At 40.1% G+C, this 27913-nt stretch overlaps 1 protein-coding gene across 1 annotated transcript in view; it reads left to right on the top strand.

Moving 5' to 3' along the window:
• TMEM132C (transmembrane protein 132C) overlaps positions 1–27913 on the top strand; it is a gene marked incomplete at its 5' end in the record, with an annotated part of 144004 nt that overhangs the window by 88636 nt on the left and 27455 nt on the right. Inside the window, 2 exons of the mRNA XM_031045510.2 lie at positions 2988–3171; positions 27734–27877. Coding sequence (XP_030901370.2) covers positions 2988–3171; positions 27734–27877 — 328 coding nt within the window. The remainder of the gene's footprint in view (positions 1–2987; positions 3172–27733; positions 27878–27913) is intronic.

Below are 27913 nucleotides of genomic sequence, written 5' to 3' on the forward strand. Positions count from 1 at the left end.
GAAGGCCATTTAAAACTGGAATCAAGTGCTGTGGTTCCTGTTTCCACTGAATGATGGTCCAGTGATTAACAAGAGATTTGGAAAAACACAGATCAGTTCCTGGCCTTGTTCCAGTCTTCCATATGACCTCGTTAGTGTCAGCAGTGCCTCTGCTTCAGCCCTCATGTGCAGAATTGAGATAGCTATGTCTACAGCAGAATGGAGAAGAGATTTAGGAGTGGATGACCCTCAAGCCTCACTGCAACAGATGGTATATAAATAGAGCATGGGCACTAAGTCCCTCATTTTACTCCTAGAAGATCACACAGTGGTAGATGCAATTGTCAGTGGTGGGAGATTGATTCTGATAATTCTGCATTTGGGAGGAAGGAAGTCAGTTTATGTCAGACTTGTTTATGATGGAGTTTAGTGCTTCTTAGAGATGCAAGCTGTTTGTGTCTCCAGTGAAGGTAATATTGCTGAGAGTGCAACTGAGGCAATAGCAGTCAAATGTGGTTTATATTCCAGTTGTGCAGTTTGCCGTGAAGTTCTCCAAATGTGTATGTGTGTGTGTAATAGATAAACGAATGTTGACTTTTTCTTTGATTGATATAATCAAAGTCTGTCCACACTGCAGTTACATGTCCTGTGAAATGCACCACACAGACAGGATTCCAGGCACTGGAATGGGTTTCCCAGGGAGGTTGTGAATGCTCCATCCCTGGCAGTGTTCAAGGCCAGGTTGGATGAAGCCTTGGGTGATATGGTTTAGTACGAGGTGTCCCTGCCCATGGCAGAGGGGTTGGAACTGGATGATCTTAAGGTCCTTTCCAGCCATAACTATTTTATGATTCTATGATGCCCAGAGATTCTGTTCTGTGTTTTTAACCTGGGCAGCTCAAAGCCAGGCTTGAGTGTGTGCTGCAGGTAAACAGTATGGACAGCTCATGAGCAGATCACAAGGCAACTCTAAGGAAGGGTCTGAAGGACCAAGGAAAATTAGGTATGAATTGAATGCTGTGATCCAGAGGGAGGGGATCAGTCCTCACCTAAGTCAGAGCATCAGGAATCAGTTGGCTGGCTGGAAATGAGCCTCAGCTTCACAACTAGAGCTGTCTGATCCTGCTAGGAGAGTTGTGGGGCTTCTGTTGTAAAGCTGTGCATTTCACATCCTCTCAGAGACTATGTAGAGAAGTGCAGACTTCTTGATCAGGAAAACTTTCCTGACATATAGCTTCTTTTAGAACAGCTTTGATGTGTGCAAAGATGTATTCTCTCTTTAGCGTAAGTGAAAGCACTGAGATAGTCAATCACGCATAAAAACTTTCTCTCTGTCAGTTACTAAGCATCAGATCTAGAAATGGTGAAAATAATGGCATTTCAGGTGTCATTAATCTGAAGCATAATGGTGCCTTTAACAGCTAAATGAACACTGTAGCTCAGGTGATTCAGGTATCTTTGCATATAATCATGCTTTCAAATACATTGCAAAGTTCAATCCAGTGTGTATTCATTTTGAGATGTCCCGGAAGTGTGTAAACTGCAGTTAGCACAGTTGCCTTATATTTACAAGCTCTAAGATTTATTTAGTAGGAACTCTTTAGATGGGAATAACCTGGTTTTGAGTTATGAATTGCTAAACCCATCCATCTATCAAATTACTACACAAAATCACTCTTCAGATGCATGGAGGAAGTATACTGCTATTGCAGATGTGTTCCTATGTCTCCTTTTTGACACAGCAAGAAAACAGTTAGGAAATAAATTTAAAGCATTAGGCAATATTAAGACTTTTCAGAGCAAGCCATCCAAATGAAAACCCATAATCAAAGTAATAATTATCAGGGGAATGCATCTGCTTTCAAAGTAATCATGCAACGTAAAGCATGGAATACGTCTTAAGTAATAAAAAATGGTGATTTCTGTTCGGAGGTAAGAAGAAAGTCTGGCACTTGAGGATAAAAGTGCTTTGTGCCTGATCAGTTCTTGATGGATTTTCTCAGAAATGGGGCTTTGTGTATTGTACATAAAAAAGGGGGAAAATTGAAGCTGTTATATGATGAATGCATCCAAAGGTGTGATGAAGCTGGAATTTGGTTACTGAAGCTCGGAAGATCCTGTCTTTCTCTTCATTTTTAAATTACTAAAGTGTAGAGTTAGGTTGAAGTAATATTGTGTGAAGCAGTCAGACTTTCTACACTGTGGAAAGACTTTTGGGAAGTTCCAGAAAAGTCAATGTATAATTTGTGATGCAAGTAATTTGTTGGGTTTCATGTTTGGGGTTTTTTAATTAAACTGTCAGTCTGGCCAATTTCTTCCATCCTTTTTATTTCTGATATAAAGAAATTTCAGCACATCTTTTCGTATTTGTTATTCAAATTATCTTATGCCTCCTGACTTCATAGTCTATTTTACCTGCCATAGCTTTGTTCTTCCTAGTTAGTCTCAGCTGTTTGGCTTTCTAAGTCCCAGAGCTTACTTCTAAGTTTAGACTAATCTTGTCATTTTGCCATTTAATCAGGTTAATATTTTTAATAGCTTCCATGCAGTACATATGAGCTTCAGTTACACTGAGTTTCATTGCTAAGGCTTTTGATAGTGGATGTATACAATGAATCTTGGTTTTCTTTTTGGCCGCACTAATTTTGGGGTTTTCAGTCTCCATGAGCAGCACTGGACTTTGTTGATTTGGGTCAAGTCTATCTTGCAGTTGGGTTGAATCATACTTGCAAAATCATAAAAAACATGTAATGAAATACACATACTTTGCTTTCACCTGATACAATACCCTGGATTTTACCCTTCTACAGAGTGTTCATAGTAAGAGCAGCTGACTCATTTTGAGTAATTCCAGTTTGTATGCTCTGAAGAAGTTGCAGATTGGAAAAGGCCTTGTGTTATATCTGCATATAAATAGCTGCATTTTCCAGTAGCTAATATGATTCACTTCATTTGCCTTCTTCAGTGAAAGTAATAGTTCTTCCCTTTCCCTGTTTTCCTCTTTTCAGAAGTAACAGTTTATTCAATGAGGTCGTGCAGATGAACTTTGAAATAGCCAGTTTCAGCAGCCTTTCTGGAACGCAGCCCATCACCTGGCAGGTGGAATACCCTCGGAAGGGGACAACAGACATCACCTTGTCTGAAATCTTCATCTGCCAGAAGGATCTTGTTGGAATTGTTCCGCTGGCAATGGTAAGAAACTGTTTCAGCATGTTGCTCCATACAATCTGTATATAGTCTGAGAAAACATACACCAGGCCACAGAGAGACTGGCAAAGGAGTGCTGTCTGCCCTGCCTCACCATTTATAGCTGTATAGAACTGCTTGCTAAAATCATGCCCTCATTTAATGGTCTGTACACATCACACTATTTCAGTTCTTGTAAACGTACCACACAGGAAAGAGATGCTGCCACCTTAAAAATCTGACTTTTAAATCCTGAATTTCTGACATCCATGGTTCCCTCCAGGCCACCAGCTGGTAACAAAAAGCCAAGTAGATTTACATTCCCATTTCTAATTGACATTACATAGCTCCAACTTGCAAGCTGTAGAGAAACTTCATAGGGCCTGGGGCACCTTATGCGTGTTTGGTCCTTAGTAGGCTGAGGCTGATAGTGATTTTTCTGGCTGTTTCCCTAATAGTGTAAGAACCTGTGGCTTTAAGGGAAACAGAAAATAATAACAGCCTCAATAATATATTTACGAAAAATGTAGTATAGACTTCCCTATGGAAAGTGTTTTGAGTTAAATGTGTGCTCTGCTCAGTGTTATAGCACCATTTGTGGGCTACCTACCTCCCTGTGAAATCATACCTGTTCCTTGTCTTCACTAGTGATCTGTGGAAGCAGTGTCTCCTTTTCTTCCTCTAGCCCAGTGAAGATGCAATTAGTTCTGCAGAGCAAGGCTGGGACAGTGGGAGCACTGAGACTTAGCAGGTAGGGCTCCTTCCTGTGAGTGAGCAACCTAGGGTTATTTTCCTGCTCTTGAGTCAAGCAAACAAGGATTTTCACTGGAGTCTCCAGCATCTCAGGTGCACGGCTGGGTGGGTATTTCATTTCCTATAGGATTTAGGTACAGGCTGAGAACTTCTGTGCTCACAGGTGAAGTAGGCACAGAGCATTTGTTTTGGAAGTCCTGCCAAAGCTCAGGGAATGGAGAAGCACAAAGCTGCCTAGAACAGCACCAAGTGGCAATTCATAGAGGAACTGCACATGCTGTCATTTGTCAGTGTTAGAGCTCTGGATGTGGGAGAGGAGTTAAAACTGTCTCACTTGTGAATTTTGCCTCTCCTGTGCATTACCTTGGTGGGGAGATTCTGGCAGTCTTTTCTTTGAAGGGTTTTCAGTGGTTTCCAGCAGGTAATTAGATGAGTATTATTTCCTGGAAGTCCTAGTCTCAATATAGTCTTTCCGTTTGAAGAGTAAAACTGCTGCTCGTATCAAATGAGATCATGGCCAGCAATTTCCTGATCCAAAGTCTGTTAAGTCAGCAGAAAGCCTGTGCTACGTTGTAGATCTGAGAGGGAAATAATTGTCTTCATTACCTGTAGAGTTGAACAGGGAATACATAATTGAGCTTCTGTCCTCTATAGATTTGAGAATGTGTGTAGGCTTCTCTGGTCAGATGTTGTTCTGAGATAGGTGCCTTCCAGTACCATATGATAGATTCCTGTCTACTGGCAGACTTATCTTCTTGTCTGTATTCAGCAGCTGAGGAATCTGGTATCTCTATCAGAGTCTAATGCTTTTGCACTTGCATAGAAGGTCTGAGATTTACTTGCAGACTTGTATCTATTCTAGATTAAAATTCTTCTGTATATGTGGGTTCTTTTAAGAACTGGAGTTCTACATGAATTAATTCAGCCTTAAGTTGTGTAAGGTAAGATCCTTTGTTCCTGACAGGTGCACCATTAGGCCCTCTGGGTTGTGCAAAGGGTTCAACCACTGAAATCATTAAACCTTTCTCTTTGCAAAGCTTTCTTGTGTTTATCTCATTTCTGTACCTTGTGATAACACTCAGCTGGAGCCAAAGTATACTGTGTTAACAGAATCCAGTCAGAGGGGATAGTAATACAGAATTGGCTTTACTAGCAGGATGTTAGTAGATAACGGGATTTTTCAGAGTTTCCTGTTAGCTAACATGGCATATCCAGCCAGGGTGCTTTCTTCATTTAGGCATTAATCTCTGGCTGAGCTGCTTACCTGGCAGTTCTGCACAGAAACAAGAGTCACACTGAGAAGTAAGAGGGTGATACTGTATCTGCTAAGAAGTCAGACCACAGTCTTATCTCAACTACACACTGGAAAGCAACAGCACATGATTTCCACAGAAATTAGACCTCAGCATTTATCACCAAGTGTGTTTCATAATCCTCTAGAGAGTAAAGTAGATTTTGTTGATTTAAGCATTGAGTGTTCCTACAGCAAAACTGCTGACATCAAAAGTAAGATCTGGTATCCCCAAATAAAGGGGAAGAATAAGCTGCCCAAAGATATTGTACTGGATTAGAATGGAGGGATCTGACTGAGTCTCTGCCATTTAGCCTGATGGGCATCCTAGTCAGTCTTTTGAGGATGAAAGCAGCAAATGTTTGCTTGGGTTGAGTTTAGCTTGAAGGTTGTCTCTGCCTCACAGAGTAATGCATGTCTCTTGTGAGCCATTCCGAGCTTATGAAGCAAGAGAGATCATGTATCTTTTATTGCCCTATGCCTGATTACTTTACCAAAAAGTAGTAAGATAAAAACAAGCAGGTCTTCAAAAGATTAGTGCAATTGTTGCTACAGTATTTTGCAATGAAAGATATTAGGGAATTGACATTGTCAGTAAAAAATGAACCTGGAATTTTATAAGAGCCTTACTCGGATCAGTAGAGCAAGTGATAGGATGCAGCTGCTGAAATACCAATGGGAATGTATCATACAGTCAAAAGAGAGGGTTTTAGTAGAATCTGTATTCTGTGTGCCTAACATACACTAAATCGTGTGTGCAAGAAACAATGCATTGATGCTACTACAGCAAACACTGCAGTGAGATAAAAGGAGCAAGAGATATTAAAACTCCTGGGTGGAAAATAAGTGTAATAACTTCTTCCCAGAAACAAAAAAAAATGAGGTGTACCCTTGAGGTAAGTGTATTTTGTTTCCTGAGCTCAGAAGTTGATCAATCTGAGTGATTTTGGAGGACATTTCACCCTTCAAGTTATTTAGGGAGAAAAATGAGACAGAAAAGTGAGCAAAATGTAATTGTGTCTGATTCTGTGGCTTTCTGACTTCTGTGTACCAGAATTTTAGTTAAATAATTACTGTGGGAAGTGAGGCATCAAAAATAGATCCTAGTCAGACATATGTAGTACGCTTGCTACCAAAGCCTTGAGTATGGCACTTGGTGCAACCATCCACTTGCTGTTTCAGATTCTGTATGTCTCACTCAAAGTATGGATTTATAAGATTAGATTTGTATGTTGTATTTCCATCATTGAATAGCAATAATTCGCTGAGGCAAGAATTGTAAAGAGGTAATGTCATTTATTAGACCATCTGATATACAAGGAAAAAGATAGGTGCTGTTTCAGGCACACAGTCCTTCCTTCAGATCTCTTGACTCACTTAAGTCATAGCAGGTGTAAAATATCTATAGAAACTGGGGGTAGTAAAATTCATTGAGTACGGAGTTAAATAAGAAAATGAGATTTCTTAAGGCAAAATAGAAAATATATCCCACTGTCTGCTGGCAGGAAAAGTCTACCCCAAAGATTCAGTCTTCCAATAGAGGAAATCTACTGTCTGAGTTATGCCCTATTCTGGCATTTCTTAGTTCATACTACTTGTTGCAGGATCAATTAGGGAAGTGCTTTCATAGGAACTTAATTAATTGTCTGCTAAGCTGCTTTTGAAAATCTCCTCAATGAATCACAAGTAACTCAGCACTTGTCAGCTAAGGTGTAGAAGGCAGGTTACCTTCTTTCCTCATGGTCCTCCACTTTCTATCCTGTCACAAGGAAATGTAGCCAATTATATTGATTTTACCTCTTGATTATATTAAAAAGCAAACCCCAAATTTTTCACTTTTCTAGCATGTGCACACACACAAATCCTGCTGAAGAAGTCTGTGTGTTTGTGTCCAACACAAGTCCTTTTTGTAGGAAATCTGGCAAGAAATTTAATGCTTTAAATGTATAATATGTATTTTTAACACTATAAAATTTTGCTTTGGTATAGAACAAAGTAGAAGAGCTATGTATAAGCTCATTGTTTAATGCCAGGAAGACACATTAATATTAAAGGAAAGCTCCTTCATGGGAGCAAGATGGGGAATCAGTGGTTTAGTATTTATGCAAGACTATCTGGATCCCTGTATATAAAACCAAAGTAGTAGTCCTTCAAACAAATGCCTGGTTTCCATGTACCTTCCTTTATATTCAGAAATCAGTGTATTGACAGTTCTGCTGCATAAGTAAGCAAATGCCATGAAAGATGCAGAGCTGTGACTCAGCCTAACCACTTTTTTATGTATGCTTGTTAACTTGCTCACCATTAAAACACAGAGGATCAAACCCTTAGCTCCCAAAGCAATGTGTGTTTACTATACACATTTGTGTATGCCATTCCCTAAGGTAAAGGTATTTCTTTTGTAATGAAATCCCTGTAATACCATTTTAAAATATGGACCTAAATAAATAGTTTCTATCCCTGCACACTCTTGACTCCCCACTGTAAAGCTCTATCTGCTTCAAGGTCACACAAGTGCAGAATTCTCTCTCATGTTAATCTTTCCATCTTGAATTAAGCAGGGTGCAACAGGCACTGGGAATGTTCCAGAAGATAAAAGCTGAGGCTATATAAACCCATCCATTTCCTGATTTGCTTATCACAAACAAAGAAACAGGTAGTCTGCATATCAGCTCTTCAGCTGACAGCTATTGTGTCAGGTAATTTAATTATGAATCACATCAAATAAACACTGTGAGTTGAAAGAAACTTATTTGATGTAAAACTATCCTATTATTATTAATAACTGGGACAACTTAAATGAACTGTGAAGCCGTAAATAATACCATGCAGTCAAGAGTTTTTATAGTTCAGTTACGAGACAGGGTGCTCTGCATGAAAGACCAGAGTTCCAATCTTATGATGTTAAGGAAGAAGCAGTAACTGAGATCACTTGTATACCTACAACTTCCATCATGGCAGGTTGCTATTGTTTAAATGAGGGTAGCATTCCCCCCTTTAGATTTATGGTGCTTGTAATTCCACTACAGTTTGTGTCATTGCTCTATATTTATAGCAGATGAACTCAGGATCCTGCATACCTGCTTATAGATTGGCTGCCTCACGTGATGCGTTGAGCTGTGACTAGCAATGTTCATTGATTAATCTTATCTGTTAAGAATTGGCTTTTTTGTTGGCTGCCCATCAAGAAACAGCAGCAAAAAAAACAAAACAAGAGTGAACTGTTGTTCATTGATTTCAAAGTGGTCAGAAGATGCAGACAACATAAAGAATTCAATATGGCTCAATTTAATGGTGCCTTAAGTCCCAGTTGTCATTTCTACAACCCCTGAGCTTTTGCTTTTAGCTTCTGTTTTCCTTTTCTATACTACAGTCACACTCAGTCCTGCCTTTTGCAGGAAATGAGAATGGATCAATAAGGCTATCTCAGCTGGCTGGAATTAATTTTTCCATTGGATCAAGTTGTATGTCATTTTCTGTGCAGCACAACAATATGTATAATTTCCTCTCCCAGCATCCCTCATATCTGACATTGCTGTTGAATAGATTATTCTGAGATTTTTAAGATGCTGAGGAGAACTGGGGTCATCCAGCTTCCAGACTTTTAAGGATCCCTGACATACAGAAAACTTCTGTGTTTCTTTGCTGATTTTCCTGTCTGTAGTAGAGAGATATTAATATGAGCCTTAATATATGCACTTCTCAGCCTTGTCAGGAGAGAAATCCTGCAAACCAAAGGCAAAATTGCAGAACAGTGATAATGAGCATCAGACAGCCAGCAGCTCAGTTATTGGATGCTTGGTGTTGTGGTTAATACCTGAATGCTCCCCTTGAACAGGAGTGTCTCACAGCACCAAATGCTGCACACAGGCAAATGACAGACAAGTCAGAGACCTCTAGAATATTCTCAGTCTGCAAGCCAAGCTAATCAAAGTCAAGGTGTTGTTCAAGGTTGGATGAAACTGAGCTCCATGGATGGGAAAGGAGGGACAGCATAGCTGACACTGTGATGCAGGATGCTGCATAGCAGGCATAGGTATTTGAGATCCCCCAGCCAGTCCATTCTGGATGCTGATCACTTGTGTGTGTTAGCAGAGTACTGCTTGTGGGCTCTTCCTTCTGACAGCGTGGCACAGTGCAGCGCTACATGGAGATAGTCAGATGCTTCCATGCTGATGCTCAACACTACAAGTTATCCTGAGTCAAGTCCACATTCCACTTTAGATAATTCTGGTACTGTTCCGTGGCACTGCATTGTCTGGAGATTCTTTTGTCCTTGTGATTTATTGGGCAGGATTTTGGACTGCCTTACGTATTGGTTCCGGTTTGTGACACGGCTCCATCAGAAGAAAACGTCTTAATAGCAAGTTTATATTTGAAATGACAGCTGATTAAAATGTTCATTGTTTAACACAAGCACAAAGGCAGTTTCACAGCTGCCACACACATGTGAGTTGAGCCCATGCAGAGACAAAATAACTAGCCTGCAGAAAGCAAGCTCTGGACCCAGATGATAGTGCTTAAGAGGGACATTCCAGGGCTGTGTATTTTGATGCTGTAGCTGTTAAGGACTGTATTCACCCTGTGTGCCCTCCCCGGCTGCCTTCACTGCCCAGTCAGATGCAGGAGGGCAGAGAAACACTTCTCAGCAGGAGCAGGACATCAGTTTCAGATCTCCTTTCAAGCAGAAGTTTGCAGCTGAAATAGAACTGGAATTTCAAGGCAGAAGAGTTAGCAGTTTGTAAGACTGTAGTGTGTGTGTGTGTGAAGCAGTTCAGGCTTTGACCATGGCCATCAATGGGGCAAACGCTGTGTCTGGTTCTGAACCTCCCACAGCACTGCACTGCAGCTGTGAAGGGTTTGAAAGAAGTGTCAAAGGAAATGGAAGAACGTTAATGACTTTGTTCCCAAGGTGCTGGGAGGAGAACTGAACTCGGCAGTCTCGATGGTTCGATCATGCTCTATCCTATGCAAGTTTACTTATAGAAGTACTAGTTTTCATCTGAACTGGTGCTTTCTCATTAGCTTTAGCTAACAGTCAGTTGTCTTAACTGATAAATGTAAGTCCAGGCACTGCCCAAGCTCATTCCAGGAACCAAACATTTGTTTACCCTAAACAGTGAGTGTTTCCACCTTTGCATGCTGTCACTTGACAGGCTGAACCACATCTGCCAGAGCAGAGCAGCTATATCTGCAAACAGCTTGAGCATGAAGTGGGTTAGCTATGACTTACACTGAAGAACAGAAGCAGTTTGTGGTAGTTGGCAGCCTCTAATGATGATTTTGATCCGTAAAGCTTCTCTATTTCTGGGGATTACCTCATTCTTCACAATCAGGTGAAATACTCACCTAGCAGAATCAGGAATTGTTTAGGCTGGACTCTTAATGAGGCTCTGAGGTGCTCCAGCTTGGACAGTGAACCTGTCTAGACAGCAGGAATATGCTTTACTCTAATGGAAGATAATGAGTGAGCATGGGGGGAAAAATAATCACCAGGACTTTTATAAGCCTCAGTGTTATAATGAGCTACCTCAAGCATTAAAAAACTAGCAACTTTTCACCTTCAGTTTGCTATAGATGCATGTTTGCCTTACCCTGCTTTCAGTTTACATTCCGTTATTCAGCCAGACTCTCATCACTGAGGATGTTTGTCATGGAATACATTAGGACTCTAATTCAAACTCAGTAATTCTGCTTGAGGGAGATAAAACACTAAAAGCTAGGACAGGATTCAGTGCAGTCTTGGAGAGAAAGCTAGTGCTGTGCTTCTGGCTCTTTCTGCTTGTGTAGCAGCTGCTATAAGGACATGGGGAGCAGTGGTGGTGATGGGATTTGAGCTATTCATTGTCCCAGCACCAAAAGGGTACAAAGAGCTTACCAGAGCTTGGACTACTAACAGAATTTACTTTGCTAAGCTAGAGAGGCTGTTTTCAGAGATCTTTCTGCAGTGCCCAAGCTGTCCAGATCCACGCACATATGCTGAATGAATTAACAGACCAAAACTACACTGTGGCAGTGCCCCTTTGCTGTGGTGTGTACTTCAGACCATAGTTAAACTGCAGGGCCTGGCAATGGGAATTGGCACAGACTGTGAGCCTATCAAGATTGGTTTTCCCTTCAGAAACAAATCATGGCTGATATTTAAAGCACCAGCACCATAGCAGGAGCATCATCAAGCCAGTACATTGGTGAGAGAGGGAACTGCAGCAGCAAATGGGAACAGAAGTACAGCTGGCATTAGTCAGGTCCCAGTTAGCTGGTTTGTCCTCTCTGTTTTTTTCTCTAGTAAAGCTGATTGTCTTTCTGCAAGATTTGTTACCTCACAGAACATTAATCTAGGCTGTAATGATGTAATTTATGGCTGTAATTTGCTTTTGGAAATCCTCTATCACTGAAAAATAGCAACAGCACAGTTTTACTAATTACAGTAGTTGAGTATCAAATGGTGACTGCAACTGCCAGGGTTAGTGGCTATGTTGGACACTGCTCTCCAAGGCCGTGTAGGACCAGAGCTGTGAGTGTTTTGAAGGTGGTAAAATTAGTATTTCGATTAAACTAAATAAGTGTAAAAAAGTAATTCAAGTTCACTGGAGAGTTTGAGAAAATGATAGAGGGAAACATTAGCCTTTAAATTCCGTATTGGAAAATCACATTAGTGTGTAACTACACCACGTAATGCGCTTACGTGTAGTATGGTTCTGTAGCATAGCCTGTTTATGTACACCTTCTACCCCAAACTACTTCTGACAGGTCAAAACTTCAGGTTCCTCATTGAGTTCTTCTCTCAATATGCTATTGCAGGGAGAACTAATTGATACCTTCTTTTTCATTAACGTGGAAACTTTGTTACCTTGGCATAACACTTTTATTTTCATTTGCACAAACCGGATTTTACCAGGGTTTAGCCGGGGAAAGAGCATGTGGACAAAATCACCTTGTGTGATTCAAAGGTGAATTCCTTTCCTTCTATGTCCTGAAACAGTGCACAACTGAATGAAATCCAAAAGGCTTGGTATAACCTCTTTGTGATCTTGAGTTCTCATTTTGGAGAGCTAACAGAAGGTAGAAGGCCTCCTGCTGCATATATTATGTCAGTAGAAGAAACTAAAGCGATCAGTCTAAGACCTGGATGTACTTTGGGATCATCTTGTATAAGGGTACTACACGTCTGTCTGCCAATACCAAGAAGTTTTATATGACTTGAAGCTTCAATTGAGCCAGCAGAGAAGACTATGTTTTAGATGCTGGATCTGGGACAAAATGTCAATTGCAGGCATTGAAAAGCAGTGACTAACAGTGGAGCTGCCAGCTGGCACGAGATGTCCTGCGGCATATGTTTTAAGAATGCCTGGAAGCTTCAGGAGTGAGCTTCATGTGGTAATAAATGAGTCATTCGAGACTCAGTAATTCCTCCTCACTGCTCTTACCTCATTCAAAGTATGGACTGTTCATTAAGGACGGGGAGATCCCGATAGGCAAAAATAGGGATTGTCTGATGGACCTGGAGCCACAGGTCTGGAGTTAGTTTCTGCCTCTTTGGAACCTTTGGCAATACTCAAGTCCACAGCAGTTCACTCGTCTTTACAATAGACACAGTAGTTAATATTTCAGAAGTTATTTGGCTTACGAATCATTCTGTGCTGCTGATTATAAAGGACAATTCCCTGCTAAAACATGAATGCCGGTCTCCTCTACTCAATACTAGCAATGTTGTTCTAGTTCAGAAGAGTAAAGATGTAAGTGAAGCAAGGTTTGTGGCAAGAGGTGATGTCTTTTATTAGCCCATCCAAAAGAGTTAGAAAAAGCAGCCATGCTTGTAAGCACACAGATCTTTTTTCAAGCCCCTTTCAATTTAGTAAGTTGCTGTGAGATGCTCAGATAAAAATAATGTGACTGTGGTTGCTCCAGGTTATACTGGCAAATAAAATACTGCTTTAAACAAATGGATTTGATCCCTTTGTCCTTCATATCACAGACTTATACAATGGTCATAACAACCTATTTCAAGGATGTTTCTTTAGCCACGACCCTCCAGCCAGCATGATCTTGCAGAGCAAACCCTGAAGGTAAAACATATTTTTCCTTGAATAAGGAGGAAGTGATTTAATCTGTGATTATATACACCTCTTATATTTACTTTGCCTTCATCTGGATATATGCTGGGTTTAGTTCCTATATATTATAAGGCCCACCAGTCTGTTAGACATGTGTCTAATCAATAATTTAATTTCCCCATGTCACTCTCTCATCTTTTTAACTGCAGTAAGTTTCTGATGTCTGCTCAGCATCTGCTCTCATTAATGTAATAATCTCGTTCCTGCCCTCTATGTGCTTTGCTTATGCAGACCTGCTATGAAGTCAGTGAAATCAATAAACTATTTTAAAGGGAAGAACATTCTAGAAAGGATAGGAAATAATAATGACTATTTTCTGCATTTTTATCACTACTTCTCCACAGCAGACGTCTTTGTTGTGTCTTTCTTACACATTTTGCTTATCAAAAATTAAAACTGTACTGCCAAAATAAATGAGCAAGAAGAAATTTTCTTTTCCTGATTTGAAAGTAGATGAAATTAAATCAAAATAACATTGCAGAAGCTGCCTGCTTCACTCCCACTATTGTTCAAATAGTTCTGATATCCACAAACTTGAGCCGAGTGCTCGTGTGCACTCCACAGCCAAAAGCTGAGGACCTTACAGAGCTTGTAGAAGATGAATACTGCCTATTAGAAGGAGAAGGTAACTCATTAATAATCCATGACATATTAATCTACACAAATAAAACAAGTTCACAACCCTCCACCGTGGCCATAAAAATCATGCATGTATCATGCACAGTACCCCGGTTACTTATAAAAAACAAATTGTCCTTGGGACTTAATCCTTAAAGTCCATAAAGCACTTAAAATTGCTTCACCTATAGACTCTATAGGTGCACAGACTGCATGCCACCCTGCATGGTGAGCAGTACTGTGCCATTCCCTTGAAACAATCAGGCTAGGTAAGATTTCACCTCGATTTCCCAAGGTTTATTCATCATCAGTATAGGCTTGAAGCACTATATAAACCTCGGCTCGTATTTGGTAGAATGTGGGGACTCCACCTGAAATTCCAGGAGTCGACACCATGTTTTCCTTGACTCTAAAAGAGTTTCTGCTTTGGCTGTAAGCACATGGAGCAAGCACAGTTGCCCTTCTGTAAATGGGGAGCTGAAGCACAAAGAAGGCAGCCTGGAAACAAGTTAATCCAAGGAGGAGGAAGAAAAAGGTGATCCAAGCGTCTAATTAGACATATAGGTGTTTAATTCCATTAAAGATGCCATAAAGTCTGAGCCATCCATCCAGGAGTACCAGGTATGACACAGGCCCTACAGGAGACCTGTACCCTTACAGAAGAGCATCTGGAGGCCAGGCATGATACCTCAGAGCATGTAAATAGCACTCTGTTCTTAGGCACTTCAGTCTTTTCCCAGAGCTGCAAATTGTAAATTGGATCTGTTGGGAAGCACATCCCGAAAAATACACCTATGTGGATCTCTTTAGCATATCGTTTAATTTATGAAACATCCTTGACATCAGTAGCTTTACCTGCTACTGATGAATAATGCAGCATTGCAAACTGAAACGAGTAAAAAGTGTACATAAGTATTTGTAAATATCAGACCCTCACTGTAAGGTTTCTGAAAGGCTTTTCTTGACTCCTGTCATTCAGAAACCACCTTAAGGTTTCATCTCTGCTGCCCAGCATGACTTCTGCTACTGTTGTACACTGTGTCTTTACGGGCTCCACCAGTGCCAGTGATGATGCTGGTTTCATATTGACCACAGTGAACATCTGCAACATGCTAAGGGATAAACAACAACAAAAGTATCAGTGTGAGCCAGATCACCATTAAGTGGTGGAAAGCCCTTGGTATCTGTCATATCTTATTAGCATCACAGCCAATTAAATCAGGCTGTTTTTTCTGAAGATAGAAATGAGTTATATATAAAATTAAAAGTACTGCCCCGTCTGCTTATAATCAAGCATGTGGCTTCTATTAACATGGGATGTCTCTTAATCTCATTTCCACTATCATTGTTGGTGTATTTGTGTGCATATAGATTACTCATATATATGCATGTAGTGTGTAATTGTGTGTGCATCCATGCGTATGTCCTGATATGCTTGTATATTTTTGATCTGCAACTGCCTATTGATTACAGCTATTACAGCAATATTATTGTAGATATATAGCCAACTATATAATAGGGCCGCAGGTTTAATTGAAATGAACATGGGAAGAATTTCAAATTGCTAATGAAAATTGCCTTTTTACTACCAGCTATATTCCCACTGTCGTCACAGACAGGAGACATCACCAGAGCTCTGCTGGTTCTGCCTAATGGTGGAGCAAACCCAATTTAACTGACAGTCCATTTCCAAATAACTTCCTTGGACTCATGAAACAGGAAAGTAAATGACTGACAGATCTTGCGCCCAGAAAATGCCCTTGAATTGACAGATTTCACATATTAGGCCTTTTGCAACAAAAGAGAACTGTAAGCCATGAAATTATTTCAGCAAGAAAATACTATACAGCTCCATCCATGGCTGCTTAAGCATCCATGAACTATTCCATTGCAAGATCACCAGGTGGCTATTGCCTTTCTCTTCCATTCAGGCTTTACCAGTATTCCCACTCCCAGCTGTGATAAACTTAATAGGACCATTCAGCAATGGAGAAAACATGAGAGGTGTTCATCATAGCTGAAGGCTTTCTCGGTCAATGATTCCTTAGATGTTTGACTAAATGAAAAGCCATTTTTGTGATTACAAAGGATAGAATGTGTTGCAGTTTCTGAGGCCATTTTATTGACATAGCTTTTGGTATCTGTAGCAAATATTTATCCTTTCCTGGGAATGTAGTAACTGGCTACAGTCAATGAACTAATAGTCTTAATATGTTACTCTTGATTTTCAAGTGGCTACTCTTCTAAGAGTGCTTGTTAGATAAAAAAATATTTATATGACTGCCTATTGTAGATGTCATCATATGTCTACTATGTATAATTTATGCACTGCATAAATGTATGCAAACATAAGTTTTCAAGAGAACAGTTTATTTCTTGTCTTCATCAGGTGTAAATGTATTTGTAAGTATCTGTAAGCATACTTACATCCATAAGTAGCAATGCTCTGAAGCAACAGTGGCGATGGTTCTCAAGTATGTCTGTCTCAGAATAAGGGCTTTTAACCTGTCACTTTACAGTTTTTCATCTGTTTGCATTTTATATGCTCAAAATAACTGATAGTGATGCTGGAGTTGGAATATCTCAGGTAATCACTCACATTTCAACCCATAACTACAATTTTTGCTCTCTAGATAATGTATTTCCTATGTAAGTGCTTTCATTTCTAAGTCGATTTAGCAAAATAGTGGAAGTAAGGAATGAAATGTCACCAAGAAGAGCAGGTAGTTTCCTGTGTTACACATACACATATCTTAAAAAATCAGGGTTTTGTTTCATTTATATCTAAATATAGAGAAAAAAACGAGGGTTTCTGCTTCCCATCTCCTGCAGTGGTCCTTAAAACTTCTTCTATGTTTTAAGTGGTTCCAGAATTGTTCCCTTTGAAGTCATTTTCAGTTACAAACTCTTCCTCCACCCAGCAGGAAATACCATCTTTCTTTGAAAATGCATCTTGGCCACTGGATCCTGACAGATCTGCTCTAATAAACAGGAAATCAAGACAGCTTTAACATAATACTTGAGCTGTTCCTGGTTGAATTTATTGTCACAGCTTCTGCAAAACAGAGAGGCCCCCAGCCAAAGGCTCAGTCACTGTTGATGTGCATTGATCATGACGGACACTTGAAAAGGACAACCTGCACATTTGCCACTTTTAAGATGGTACAGGAAGACACAAGCATGAAAACATTCAGTTGATTTTATTTTATGTCCTTATTAATTTGCAGTTTCCATCACCTGGGGGGTAAATTATATAGTAAGGTTTCTTTTGGAGTAATTTAGGGTGGTAGGGATGGTTTGAAGTTATTTCTTGAGGACTTGACTCATAGAAAGCAGTGTTGAATGCAGGTATAATACATCATCATGCGTGAGCTAAGCGTGTTGCTCTGCGTGGTTCAAGCAGGGTAACAGTTCTTGTGACAGGTGGAAGAAGGAATTTCAGACACTTTGTTTCACTCTATTTGCTGTCTTCAGTCTTGGAGGAATCTGCCTGACACCTCTTTCCTTGCAGAAGGCTTGCTGGCTGTTGCTGCTGTAGGGAATGTCTCTCCAACATACTTGGTAACTGGTTTAGTTCCTCACAATTTAGGTAGCTGTATCTGCTAAGCTCCTTCATGGTTGCTGTCTGTGGGAAAAGGACCATACATTTCTCATTCCACATTGCTTTATGCTAGGTAAAGACGGGTTTTAAGACAAAATAAAGGGGTTTTATATAAAATAATTGAAACAGCCATAAGAGATCAAATCAAGACCCATTTAGCCAAAATGGTATTTGAAGGTCCATATATTATAAATAAAAGTAATCTGATTTTGTATATCTATATCTATATATATATAACATTGGGACTTTATATTTTCCCAAATCTTTTTTTGAAACTGAAATAGAAAGAAAACTAGAACACTTCAGTATTGTATTCAGCAAGAAAACCAAACCCAAACTGCATCAGATGGTGTGGGAATGATTTTTCTCATTCCTAGATCTGTTCAGAAAACAAGAAGAATCAGTTACACACCGAGATCTGCTGAGAATCAGTTGATCCGGTTGCTCTTTTTTACTATTTGGGGTAGAAACAGTCTCTTTTTACAGTCATTGCTCAGCATATTGACATCCATCTGTCATGTGGAACTGGAATGGGACCACTATTATGGAATTAATAAATACAAGTAGCATTAATATTCAGACAGTGGAACTTTACTGGTAGAATTATTAATCTAAACACTTGGATCCTGATTCCGTAAGGGAGAGGAAATAAGATTTCTTGGTTAGTCTCAGTGCCTGTGGCAAACTGTTACAGCTCTGACATGAAGCTCTGAACTGCATGTGGTAAACTTAGTGTGACAAATACAATAAAGGAAATATTCAGTTCAGAAATGAATTTTCTTAAATATGAGTTTGATTTTCAGTTGGTCAGAAGCAGAAGTGACAGGACCTTCGGAGGTATTACACCTGTCTGGACCTACTAGCTAATAAGGTTTCTTTATACCACCTAGTTTCAAACCCACAGGAAATGAAGAGACAGAGACTGGTTATTCCTCTTCAGCAGGTCACAGAAAGCTATCCTGTCTGCTAGTATAATTGCGGTTTCCATAAGCTCTGAAGAAAGGGCATTCATTAGCCTGCAGCTTGAAGCAAAATGTCTCTCACTGTCCTTTTTGGAGGGTTAATCCTTATTGTAAATAGGGTATGTCTATTGCTCATTTTTCTGCTAACCAGAATACTGTTCATGGGCTTTGCAAATGAGAACTTTATGCTGCTAAGATTGTACTTTTTTATTCAAAATCACAAGCAATGAGAAGTGATATCCTGTTGCCGTAATTATCTGGGTAGAGTCCAGACCTCTGTACCTGACCTTAAGTCAATGTGGCCTTTGTACCTATACAGAGATCTGAGTAATGGCTTTCTAACATTTTTCTATCATCTTACATCACTGACTGTAAACAGAGCAATGCAATTAAAGGCATGGTTAATTCTGTTCAGCTTCTCCTTTTTAGAGAGAGATGCTCACTTTTGAGTGATGATGGAATTACATTTAGCAATACAGCCTTCATCTGTTAAATCAAAGTAATCATTGGCTATGTTCCCTTTTGCACGTTTGAATACTAACAGGGTAGATTCACTTCAAGGAAAGTGTGGATTAGTCATCCAAGAATCCAGAGATATTTTTCTCCATCCCTATCTGTTAATATGTTCTACGTTCCCCTTTTCTATCTGCAGAGCATAATTTATCAGGACTCAAAAATTTCACTAGCAGGGTATTAGAAAACTGCACAAACAAGGAAGCAAATGGAACAGTTTGTTGCTAATGTAGGGGGCCAGTGAGTAAGATTTATCTCAATATGGAGACTCAACAGAGACAAGATCATTGATTAAAAAGACATTGCATTTGCAGAACACCGAGTTCCCATTTTGAAGACACTGAGATCTTTGTCATAAATTACATGGTTCAGAAAAACTACAGGGAAGGTTGTGCTGGGTTCAGGATGTTTCCATGCCAGCTGAGTGCCATTTGCTTTCCCTCCTTCGGGCCCCAGGAATCTGCTACTGTTTTACCTGTATAGTGATGATGGTCAAAGCCACTCTTGTGGGAGGTGAGAAATATGAGTCTGAATCCCTGCCTTATGTCCTTGTTTTCACATTTCCTCCATTTTACCTTCTTTAAGACTCCTTGAGACCCACAGACATCATGTTGATCAAGGTCTTCAAACAAGTGTTGTGCATGCTAAGGACAGAACAATGCCAATGTCCACCTTTGGGTCTTCCCATGGGTGGTGTTTTATCTCTTTGACTTCTGCGTTATTTGCTCTTCAGGGCAGGTATTGTCCTTAATTTTTGTGCCATGTACAATGTTGGCCATTTAACAAAGATTTAATAAAGAGAAGATACCTTGCAGTGTTGTCATGTGTCGAAAAGGATTATCATCCAAAAGAAACTTTGAGATCCTTTGTTCTGCTGTCCTCATCAGAAACAAGATTGCAGAAATGGCAAGTTAAAAGTCTGTCTCTTATATATATATATATATATATAGGTTTTGAATGGCCTAATTTTTCACCACTGTTGATTTATTAGTTCATATTTTCCCTGGCACTATGAACCTGAGAGTCATGCAGTAACCTGGATTCCATTTAGGTCAATATTTGAATACTGAGGGATGTATTAAGTAAGCAGGTTGTTCCCCTTTGGTTTTACTGCTTAATGGCATTACACCATTTCTTTTGCGGTGTGATAGTATTCATGAAGTAAAAGTTGCCATGTTATAAACTGGTGAAGGAAGCAGAGCAGGATTTACATGTGATGGGCCAGTAGAAGTGGAATCATAGAATACTGAGGGTTGCAAAGGACCTTAAGTGAAAGAAAGAGAATTTGCCCTTCCCCACTGCCTGCTATGGAGCGAATGCCCCAGGGGCGTCCTCAGTCACGCAGGCTCTTTGGTCTGTAGAAACAATCCTGGTCTTCTGAAATGTGTGCTAAGAACTTGAAAACGGAATGTCAGCTTCTTTCCCTTCTTGTATATACTCTCCATGAACGTGGAGTTTCAGAAAATCCAGTTGGCAGAAAGCACAATGTATAATTCACTTCTAATCATAGGATTATGTAGATAAACAGTCTGCTCCCTAACAATGTTATTTTGTTAATCAGCTGTAATCTCAGTAGTATTAATAACTCAAATCTACAACCATTGTGTTATTAGATGCACTGATCAGCATAACAGTTGTCTGCAGTGCAGTACAGCCCTGCTCATTGCTCTAACTAGGATGCCCTGGAAACTTGTGATGCATAACTTAGTGCTCATCAGTAGACTACTTACGGTGTTTGCAGCTGGCACATGTGAAGTTTACTTTCTATCTCGCTCATCTCCATCTTTTTCTCTTGTAACTGTGTTGCCAACGTGCCACTGTTCATCAAGGGTGATGGGTTGAACAGTAGTTGGAAGCACAGTACAGCTCCCGGAGCTCTCCTGCATAGGTATTGTCTTCACTGATTCAAGTGCTGTCAGCAGCATGCAGGGACTTGCTGCTTCTGTCCTTTTCCCTAAGACAATTATTGGTTTGATTTTAAGGCAGGCAGTGCCCAGCTGCCTCTTTTCCACAAACTTGTTCAGGAAACTTTACTTATAGATTAAAGCATATTTGGCATAAGTGTGTCACTCCTTCAGGTCTACAAGCATAGGTTTGTTACTCATGGGGTGGTATGGTTGCGTGAGGGAGAAATCACAATGCTAAGCTGCGATTAACATCATTCTATGAGATTATACTAGGAGAATTTTCAGCCTGTAAACAGGACCATTCTCATGACCTCAGGCTCCCATGGATTTCTCTTGATAACACCATCTAATCGGATTTACAGTTTAATTAAACAGCTGTCACTTTGCTTCCTCATTCTGCTGCAATTTAATGTTGAATTAGTTCCTAAATTAGTTATGGTTGAACGCTTGCTTTCTTACAACTGAGAGGTTGGATGAACACAAGGTTTACTCTTCAGCTAAATTCTAGCAACTAAGGCTCGTATCCTGTGTTCTTGCTCTTTGCACAGAGCTCCCACTGACATCAGTGGAAGTCCCCTGATTGTAACAGGGAAGGAGTAAAATGTGAGATTCCTGCAGAGTCAACTGTAGTATTCCCTAACTTCAGATGACCAGATGTGCGCACATGCTTCTCCTCAGCTCTGTATCGAATACATGAGCTTTATGGATGTTATTTTCCCTTTCAAAAGAAAATACTGATTTTTATGAAGATCACTTCTGCTGAGTTTTGGGTGAAGCAGCACAATGGGTGCTGCTGTGGAAGAAAATGTTTAGACCAATACTACTGCTAGTGGACTTTATCCACATTAACTCTGATGGAGCTCTGATTCCTGTTGAGTGGTGATACTTGCGTCAAGTCCTGTATAGCTGTCTCACTGAGCTCAGGTCTCAGTGTGATATAATGTTATGTCTGACACCCTGCCTGACTCCAGTCTCACCATTTGAATTTTTAAATGTCAATTAACTCTCTTCCTGATCTACTCAAATGTAATACCAAGGTTTGTAATGGTGGTAACTTGCTACAGGCATACACAGGAGTTCCAAACCACTAGACTGGTACAACTGTGAACAGTGGAAGTTGCTCCTGCAATGAACATTATGTACCAGATTTGCTGTATACATATGCCAGTAGGGAGGCTTTTCTTTATCTGTAGTAGGTATCAGGTTGTGACCTCATGGCTTCATTTCTGAAGCATGCTGAAGGTTTGTGTAGACAGGTAAAATTCTGTGTCCTTGGTGCAGAGCCTTGATGGTTCAGGACCATCGCAAAAGGCTGGTGTGTTGGGCAAACAAATGTAGTGCTGATTTGAGCTAGTACAGAAGATATTGTCTGGGCTGGGAAGGAGTGGATGTTATGTTCGTGGGTAATGAAAATGCTGTGTTGAGTAAAGACATTTACTCAGTTCTGCTGAAATCTAGCTTGATGTTAAAACATCAATAAACTTTTAAAGTAATTTCTTACACAATTCAGTGGTTTGTTTTTGAATGTCTTCTTTGATTAAAGCCTATGGCTAACTTCTGAAGTCTTCCTCTAACCATTAGAAGAACAAGAAAACTGTTCTTTAGTGCTCCTGTTTGCTAGTTAAATATGTTTAGATAGTCATTATTTCCTTCATATGCTTTATTCATTGATAACAGGAAATAACCATTCTAACCAGGAGTAGGTAGTCCTTCATACAGAAAACCCAACTGTGCAGTATCGGAGTCAGATGTTGTTGGAATTTGGTCATTGTGCTGCAGAGACAGTTTGAGGCTTCTGCAGAAGTTCAGAGCTCAAATCTCCCTTTTATGTCAGTAAGAATTGCATATACAGTTCTTCATTTTGCCTTTGAAATGGCAACCCTTGCTTTTTTACAGTTTGTAATACGCTTACAGGAACTTCTTTCCAGCTTGGATACCGATGCTTATCACTCATCCTTCTTCTGGTTTTGGGTTTTTTTTTCAATTTACACTGCTTTCCCCGTTTTTCAATCTATTGGAAGCAAGTCCAAGCATCGCTATCAGATGCTTTGGTCTTTTGTCACACAAAATAGATTTGGTTTTAAAACTTGAGTTGCTGCTTGCACAGAAAGTAAATTAGTTCTTGGGGGATTTTAAAAATGAAAGAAGATGGAAATGGCCGAGATAGCGTGATTTTGTAAAGCACCTGCATTTTAAATGAGTTCTTAGTCTCTCCAAAGGTTTCTTAGTAATCTTGTTTGTATACTCCCAAATTAGCTTGCAAACAGAATACTGTGTTGTGTTTAAAAATAGAACATAAATATCACCACCTTTATCAGCTGTTGCGTTTCCTGTTCTAATGTGAGAACAACTGTTTCCTTAATGTTGCTTGACATATCCTTAATGATTCAATTACTATTTCTGCTTATTGGTGGATAATCAAGTGTATTCCTGGAGGTGCAGAATGCAAGGGAAACGGGTTCGGTGCTGAATCAGAGCCCTCTTGTCTGCGGTGCGTGTTCAGAGAGCTCAGCATTGCAGAGCAGATGGATAGACAGAGTTCTGTTTCTTTTATTTTTGACGTTCAGTTCAGCTTTTGAGGAGTCCTGGACCATGGATCCTTTCATACATTATTTAGAGTTTTCTGCCTAACAGTTTGTGTATGGGTGCAGACAATGGGTCAGTTCTGCGTTACATTAAAGCCTTTGGCTTTATTGCAGCAATATAAAGGAAACACAGAGGAGGCCGAAGCTGTGCCATAAGGCTATTCCATATACAGGGGTATAGGGGACACATTTTTCTATTTTAGGTCTAATCAAAAAGACAGTAGAATCAGGACTTGGTTCTTTGGCTTTTTGTTTTTTTAAACTCTCACAGTAGAATTGCATGGGGCACTTAGAGACTGAGTAAGGGAGGTGACAGATTTGAAGGCTGCTTTTAGTATAGTGTGTGATGTATTAATTACTTATACTTCAGTATTTCTTAATCTCTGTAGTACTAATGAGCTTATTAAGCACTTTCAGTGGAGATGAAATACGAAGCTTTCCATCTCTGCTCAGAGCTGTAGCTGGGTGGCTACTGGTGGCTTCCCAGTGCTGAGGATCTCTAATAGCTGTGATGGTGCTAGCTATGAGGCCATAGGATAACATCCACAATGTTTCCATCTCCTTTGTGCACATCATGAGTTTGAAATTCCTGAAGTTCACATCGGGCTCCAGAGAAGGGATGTGAAATTACAGTAGCCCTTAATCATGGCAGATGATGCCTTTTACAATTTTGAGGGAGATGCATCTCCGAAGTAATTAATAGAAATAAATTCATTCAAATGCACACCACTTCCTTTAATGAAACCATTAGCAAGGGGCAGAGGATTGAGGTTTCTAATTGCTGATAATGTGCCAGTAGGCAAATTTTCTGTCTTCTCTCCAGAAGGGTCTTGGGAAATTTGAAAAGGTTTCTTAACCTTTTCAATAATGGCTTTATATCAAAGCCACTTAGAATTCAGATACAGCAATAATGGCCTACTGGAAAGAGAGAAACAGAACTGAGAGATTATTACTTAACAATTGGTACATCAGCTCTGCTCTGTGTAGTGCAGAAAACAGGAATATCAGTGACATTTGCCTGCCAGGCTTTTCCGGTTTGAAGATACAGATAATTTTGTCCAGTGAAGAAGGATCATTTTATTTGGGATGGAGGAAGCAGGATAGGGTTGTTTCAAATACAGGGTACATAGGTTATTGTGTTATTGCTCAGTTTTGGAAAAAAAATGAGACTGATATAGAGGGATGGAGGGAACCACAAGAGGTCATCTGCTCCCTTTCCTCTTTTTCCTGACTCAAAGAACCTGTGTTATTTCTGAAGCATGTCTATAACTAATTCTTCAAAGATATTAGGCTACTCTGTGCATTTTCTTCTGCCTCAGACAGCCTATTTTGTCAAGTCTCTATCATTTTTCTAATTAAGATTGCCTTAATGTCAAACAAATCTTCCTTGCAGTTTAAGCCCATTACCTCAGGCCCTGTCCATGAACATGGAAAGTAATTGATTCTTCCTCATTTTTGAAGACTTTTATGCATATGGAGACAGTAATCATCTTCCCCCCTACTGTTTTCTAAGCTAAACAATCCCAATTCTTTCAGTCATTCCTCATGGATCTTATTTTCTGGTCTTTGATTTATTCTGCTTGTTCTTTTTTAATTGTTTTCACTTGAGAAAGTTTTTCTTGGCTATAGAGTGCTCAGAATCAGACATAGTCTTTTAGCTGTGGCCTTGCTAGTGCTGAGTAGGAGCACCTCACATCTTACAGGTGATGCTCCTGTGTATGCAGTTTGTCACAGGGGGATTCTTTGGTTGATTTGGTTTTGGTTTTTAGTCACAGCAGCATGCAATTGCTCACTTATGTTCACTTTGTGACATACTACAGATCCCAAATGCTTATGTGACAGCTGCTTTTCCTGTTGAATCATTTCTGTCCTGCATTTATCAGATCAGCTGTTCTTACAGAAAAGAAGCAATCTGCATTTAACATTATGGCATCCCATGTTTTCAAACCCTATCTCCAGTACCAGATTTTAATCCTCTGGTGTTCTTGTGGTGGTGTGGTGCAGGCTAAGAGCTTAGCTGCAGCCTTGGCTGGTGGAGCAGCAAACACGATTTAGATGCTGCTGCTGGCTGACTCTCCATCACCCAGGGTGATGCCAGAGCACACTGAGCAGCTGGTGTCGTCCTGGTGATAGGCAGGGCTGAGAAATCCGGAGCACAGGATGGTCATGCATGCCAGAATGCCTTGTGGTCTTCTCTGCTGGGCTTACCACTTGTCTTCTGTATTGCTTAATATTTCACTTCATGTTGAGGCCACTGATTTCTCAACACTGCAGACATGAGCAAAGCTGAGCTGGAGGGAGTTCTAGTGACTCCCAGGCAGTCTGTTGAAAGCTAAGCCTGGATGATGAATTTATTCAGCTGCTTGTGGCACAGAACTTTCACCTCATTGCATAACCAGGTCTCTGTTTTTATGCTCTTGGCACTGGTACAGGGCTTGTTTGTTTTTCTGTTTTGTGTGTGTAAGGTTTGCTAATCTGTCTTGAACTTAATAACTTAGCATTAAATGCAGATATAGGTAAATCTCCATGCCACAAGGTAGGTTTTATGTCAGAAACTTGTTTCTATTTATAGGATTTCTCTTCCTCTGCACCTGTCCCTTTAAATTAGATTTCTGTATCAGTAATACGTATCAGTTGCTAAGGAAAAACTGAATCTGAATAGAATCATTTCAAAGCACAGCTAAGATAGCCTGAAAAGCTGCCCTGTCACTTCCACAAACTTCCTTGCTGCTCCTTCGCCCTTGAGTCCTTAGTTCACAGTATTTAACACCCAGAGTCACAAAATATAAGGCTTAAAGGGATTGAGGCAGAAGATTAATTTAAAAGGACATACAGCGCTTGCAGTAGCCAAATACACAACAGAAAGTATCTTTAAACCAGCTTGTGGTGAACGTATGTGGGTTATTCAATGCTTATTGCTTTGGAAGTCTGCAGAGAGAAGGTGGTTGGGTTTGTGACTGAGTTAATTTCACAAATGTTGAGACCTGGTTCTTTGCATCTGTTTCTGGGCTTATCGAAATGCCACTCCATGGAAATAAACACTGGTGGAACAAGCTCCAAAAGCCATGCATTTCACTCCAGCACCCTTGCTCAGAGATGCCATGTACCTGGCAGGATTTGTGTCTGGGATGGCTGCTGGTGGTCTCCACCTTTGAAAGTCAGGAGTTCCCAAGAATGGCCTTAGGTTTTCCAATTTCCAGTAAATCTGGCTCTGATTTACTATGTTGGGTAGCTTTGTTTTCATGTGTGCCATAGGATTTATTTAGAGTTCTTACTTCTCTAACAGGTTTGGGGGTTTCTTTAGGTTTGGTGGGATTTCTTATGAGAAACCTAAGAAAGAGCACATTTCCAGATGAAAATCTGACCAAGAGTTCGAACTTGCTAAGCTTTAATTGAAAGCAGGATCAACAATATCCATGCCTTGTTTTGTTGCTGTTGGCATCAGCGGCTGCAGTCCTCATGGCTTTGGTGCTGAGGATTCTGCTGAATATTTTATACACTCTGTAGAATTGGGAGCTGGAGTAAACAGCTAAGCTCTTCCTGCATTGGAATCTTGGGCATACAGCTATGCTGAAACAGTTCAGGAGTTAGAAGAGTTAGCTTAGTTGATGGAGCGTTGAAGGGCTTTTATATGCCATGGCCCAAGTTTAAACTTCAAATTTCCTTGTTATTTTCCTTGCAGTTAATAGCATCACTAACTCCTTCTGGACTCCTTACACTGCTTCATTGGCCATATCAAAGGAAATTAAACAATCTTGAAACAGTTCCAGATATGGAGTTCACAGAGAGGCTTCATTTTTGCAGTGGGCTTGGATTCAAAGAGCAATATCACTTTTGAGGCTTTTGTATACTGTCCCAGACATTGCCAATCAAATCCAGTTGTGTAAATACTCTGAACTCATATTTTGGAAGGTAAGTATTGGGAAAAGACCTACATACTTAAAATGTAGAAGCTACCTGTGTTGTGTGCTTGCCTGGACTGAGTTTAGTTGCAGTCACTTTGTTCACTATTTAACAGTGTGTAACACAGCTGTGTTATATAGCAGGTAAAATAGATTGGGGTTACTACATTTTACCAAGTTGCACCTATTTGAAGATGAGACTAGATCCTTAGCTACTGAGAAATAATGCATCTTTCTTGAGTGTAAGTCCAGAGCTCACACTTGCCTTTTGGAAATCCCTTTGGCTGTCTCTGATCAGTGCTGTGCTTTGCTTTGTGTACAGGACACGGAAATCCTAAACACCGCAATTCTCACAGGGAAGACAGTGGCAGTGCCAGTCAAAGTGGTCTCCATTGAGGAGAACAGTGCTGTGACAGACATCTCTGAATCAGTTGAGTGCAAATCCTCTGATGAAGACGTCATTAAAGTAAGTCCATGCCATGTATTGGCTTCTGAAATGCCA

Source organism: Melopsittacus undulatus, chromosome 12 (assembly GCF_012275295.1).
Source record: "Melopsittacus undulatus isolate bMelUnd1 chromosome 12, bMelUnd1.mat.Z, whole genome shotgun sequence".
In the NCBI taxonomy this organism is placed as follows: domain Eukaryota; kingdom Metazoa; phylum Chordata; class Aves; order Psittaciformes; family Psittaculidae; genus Melopsittacus; species Melopsittacus undulatus.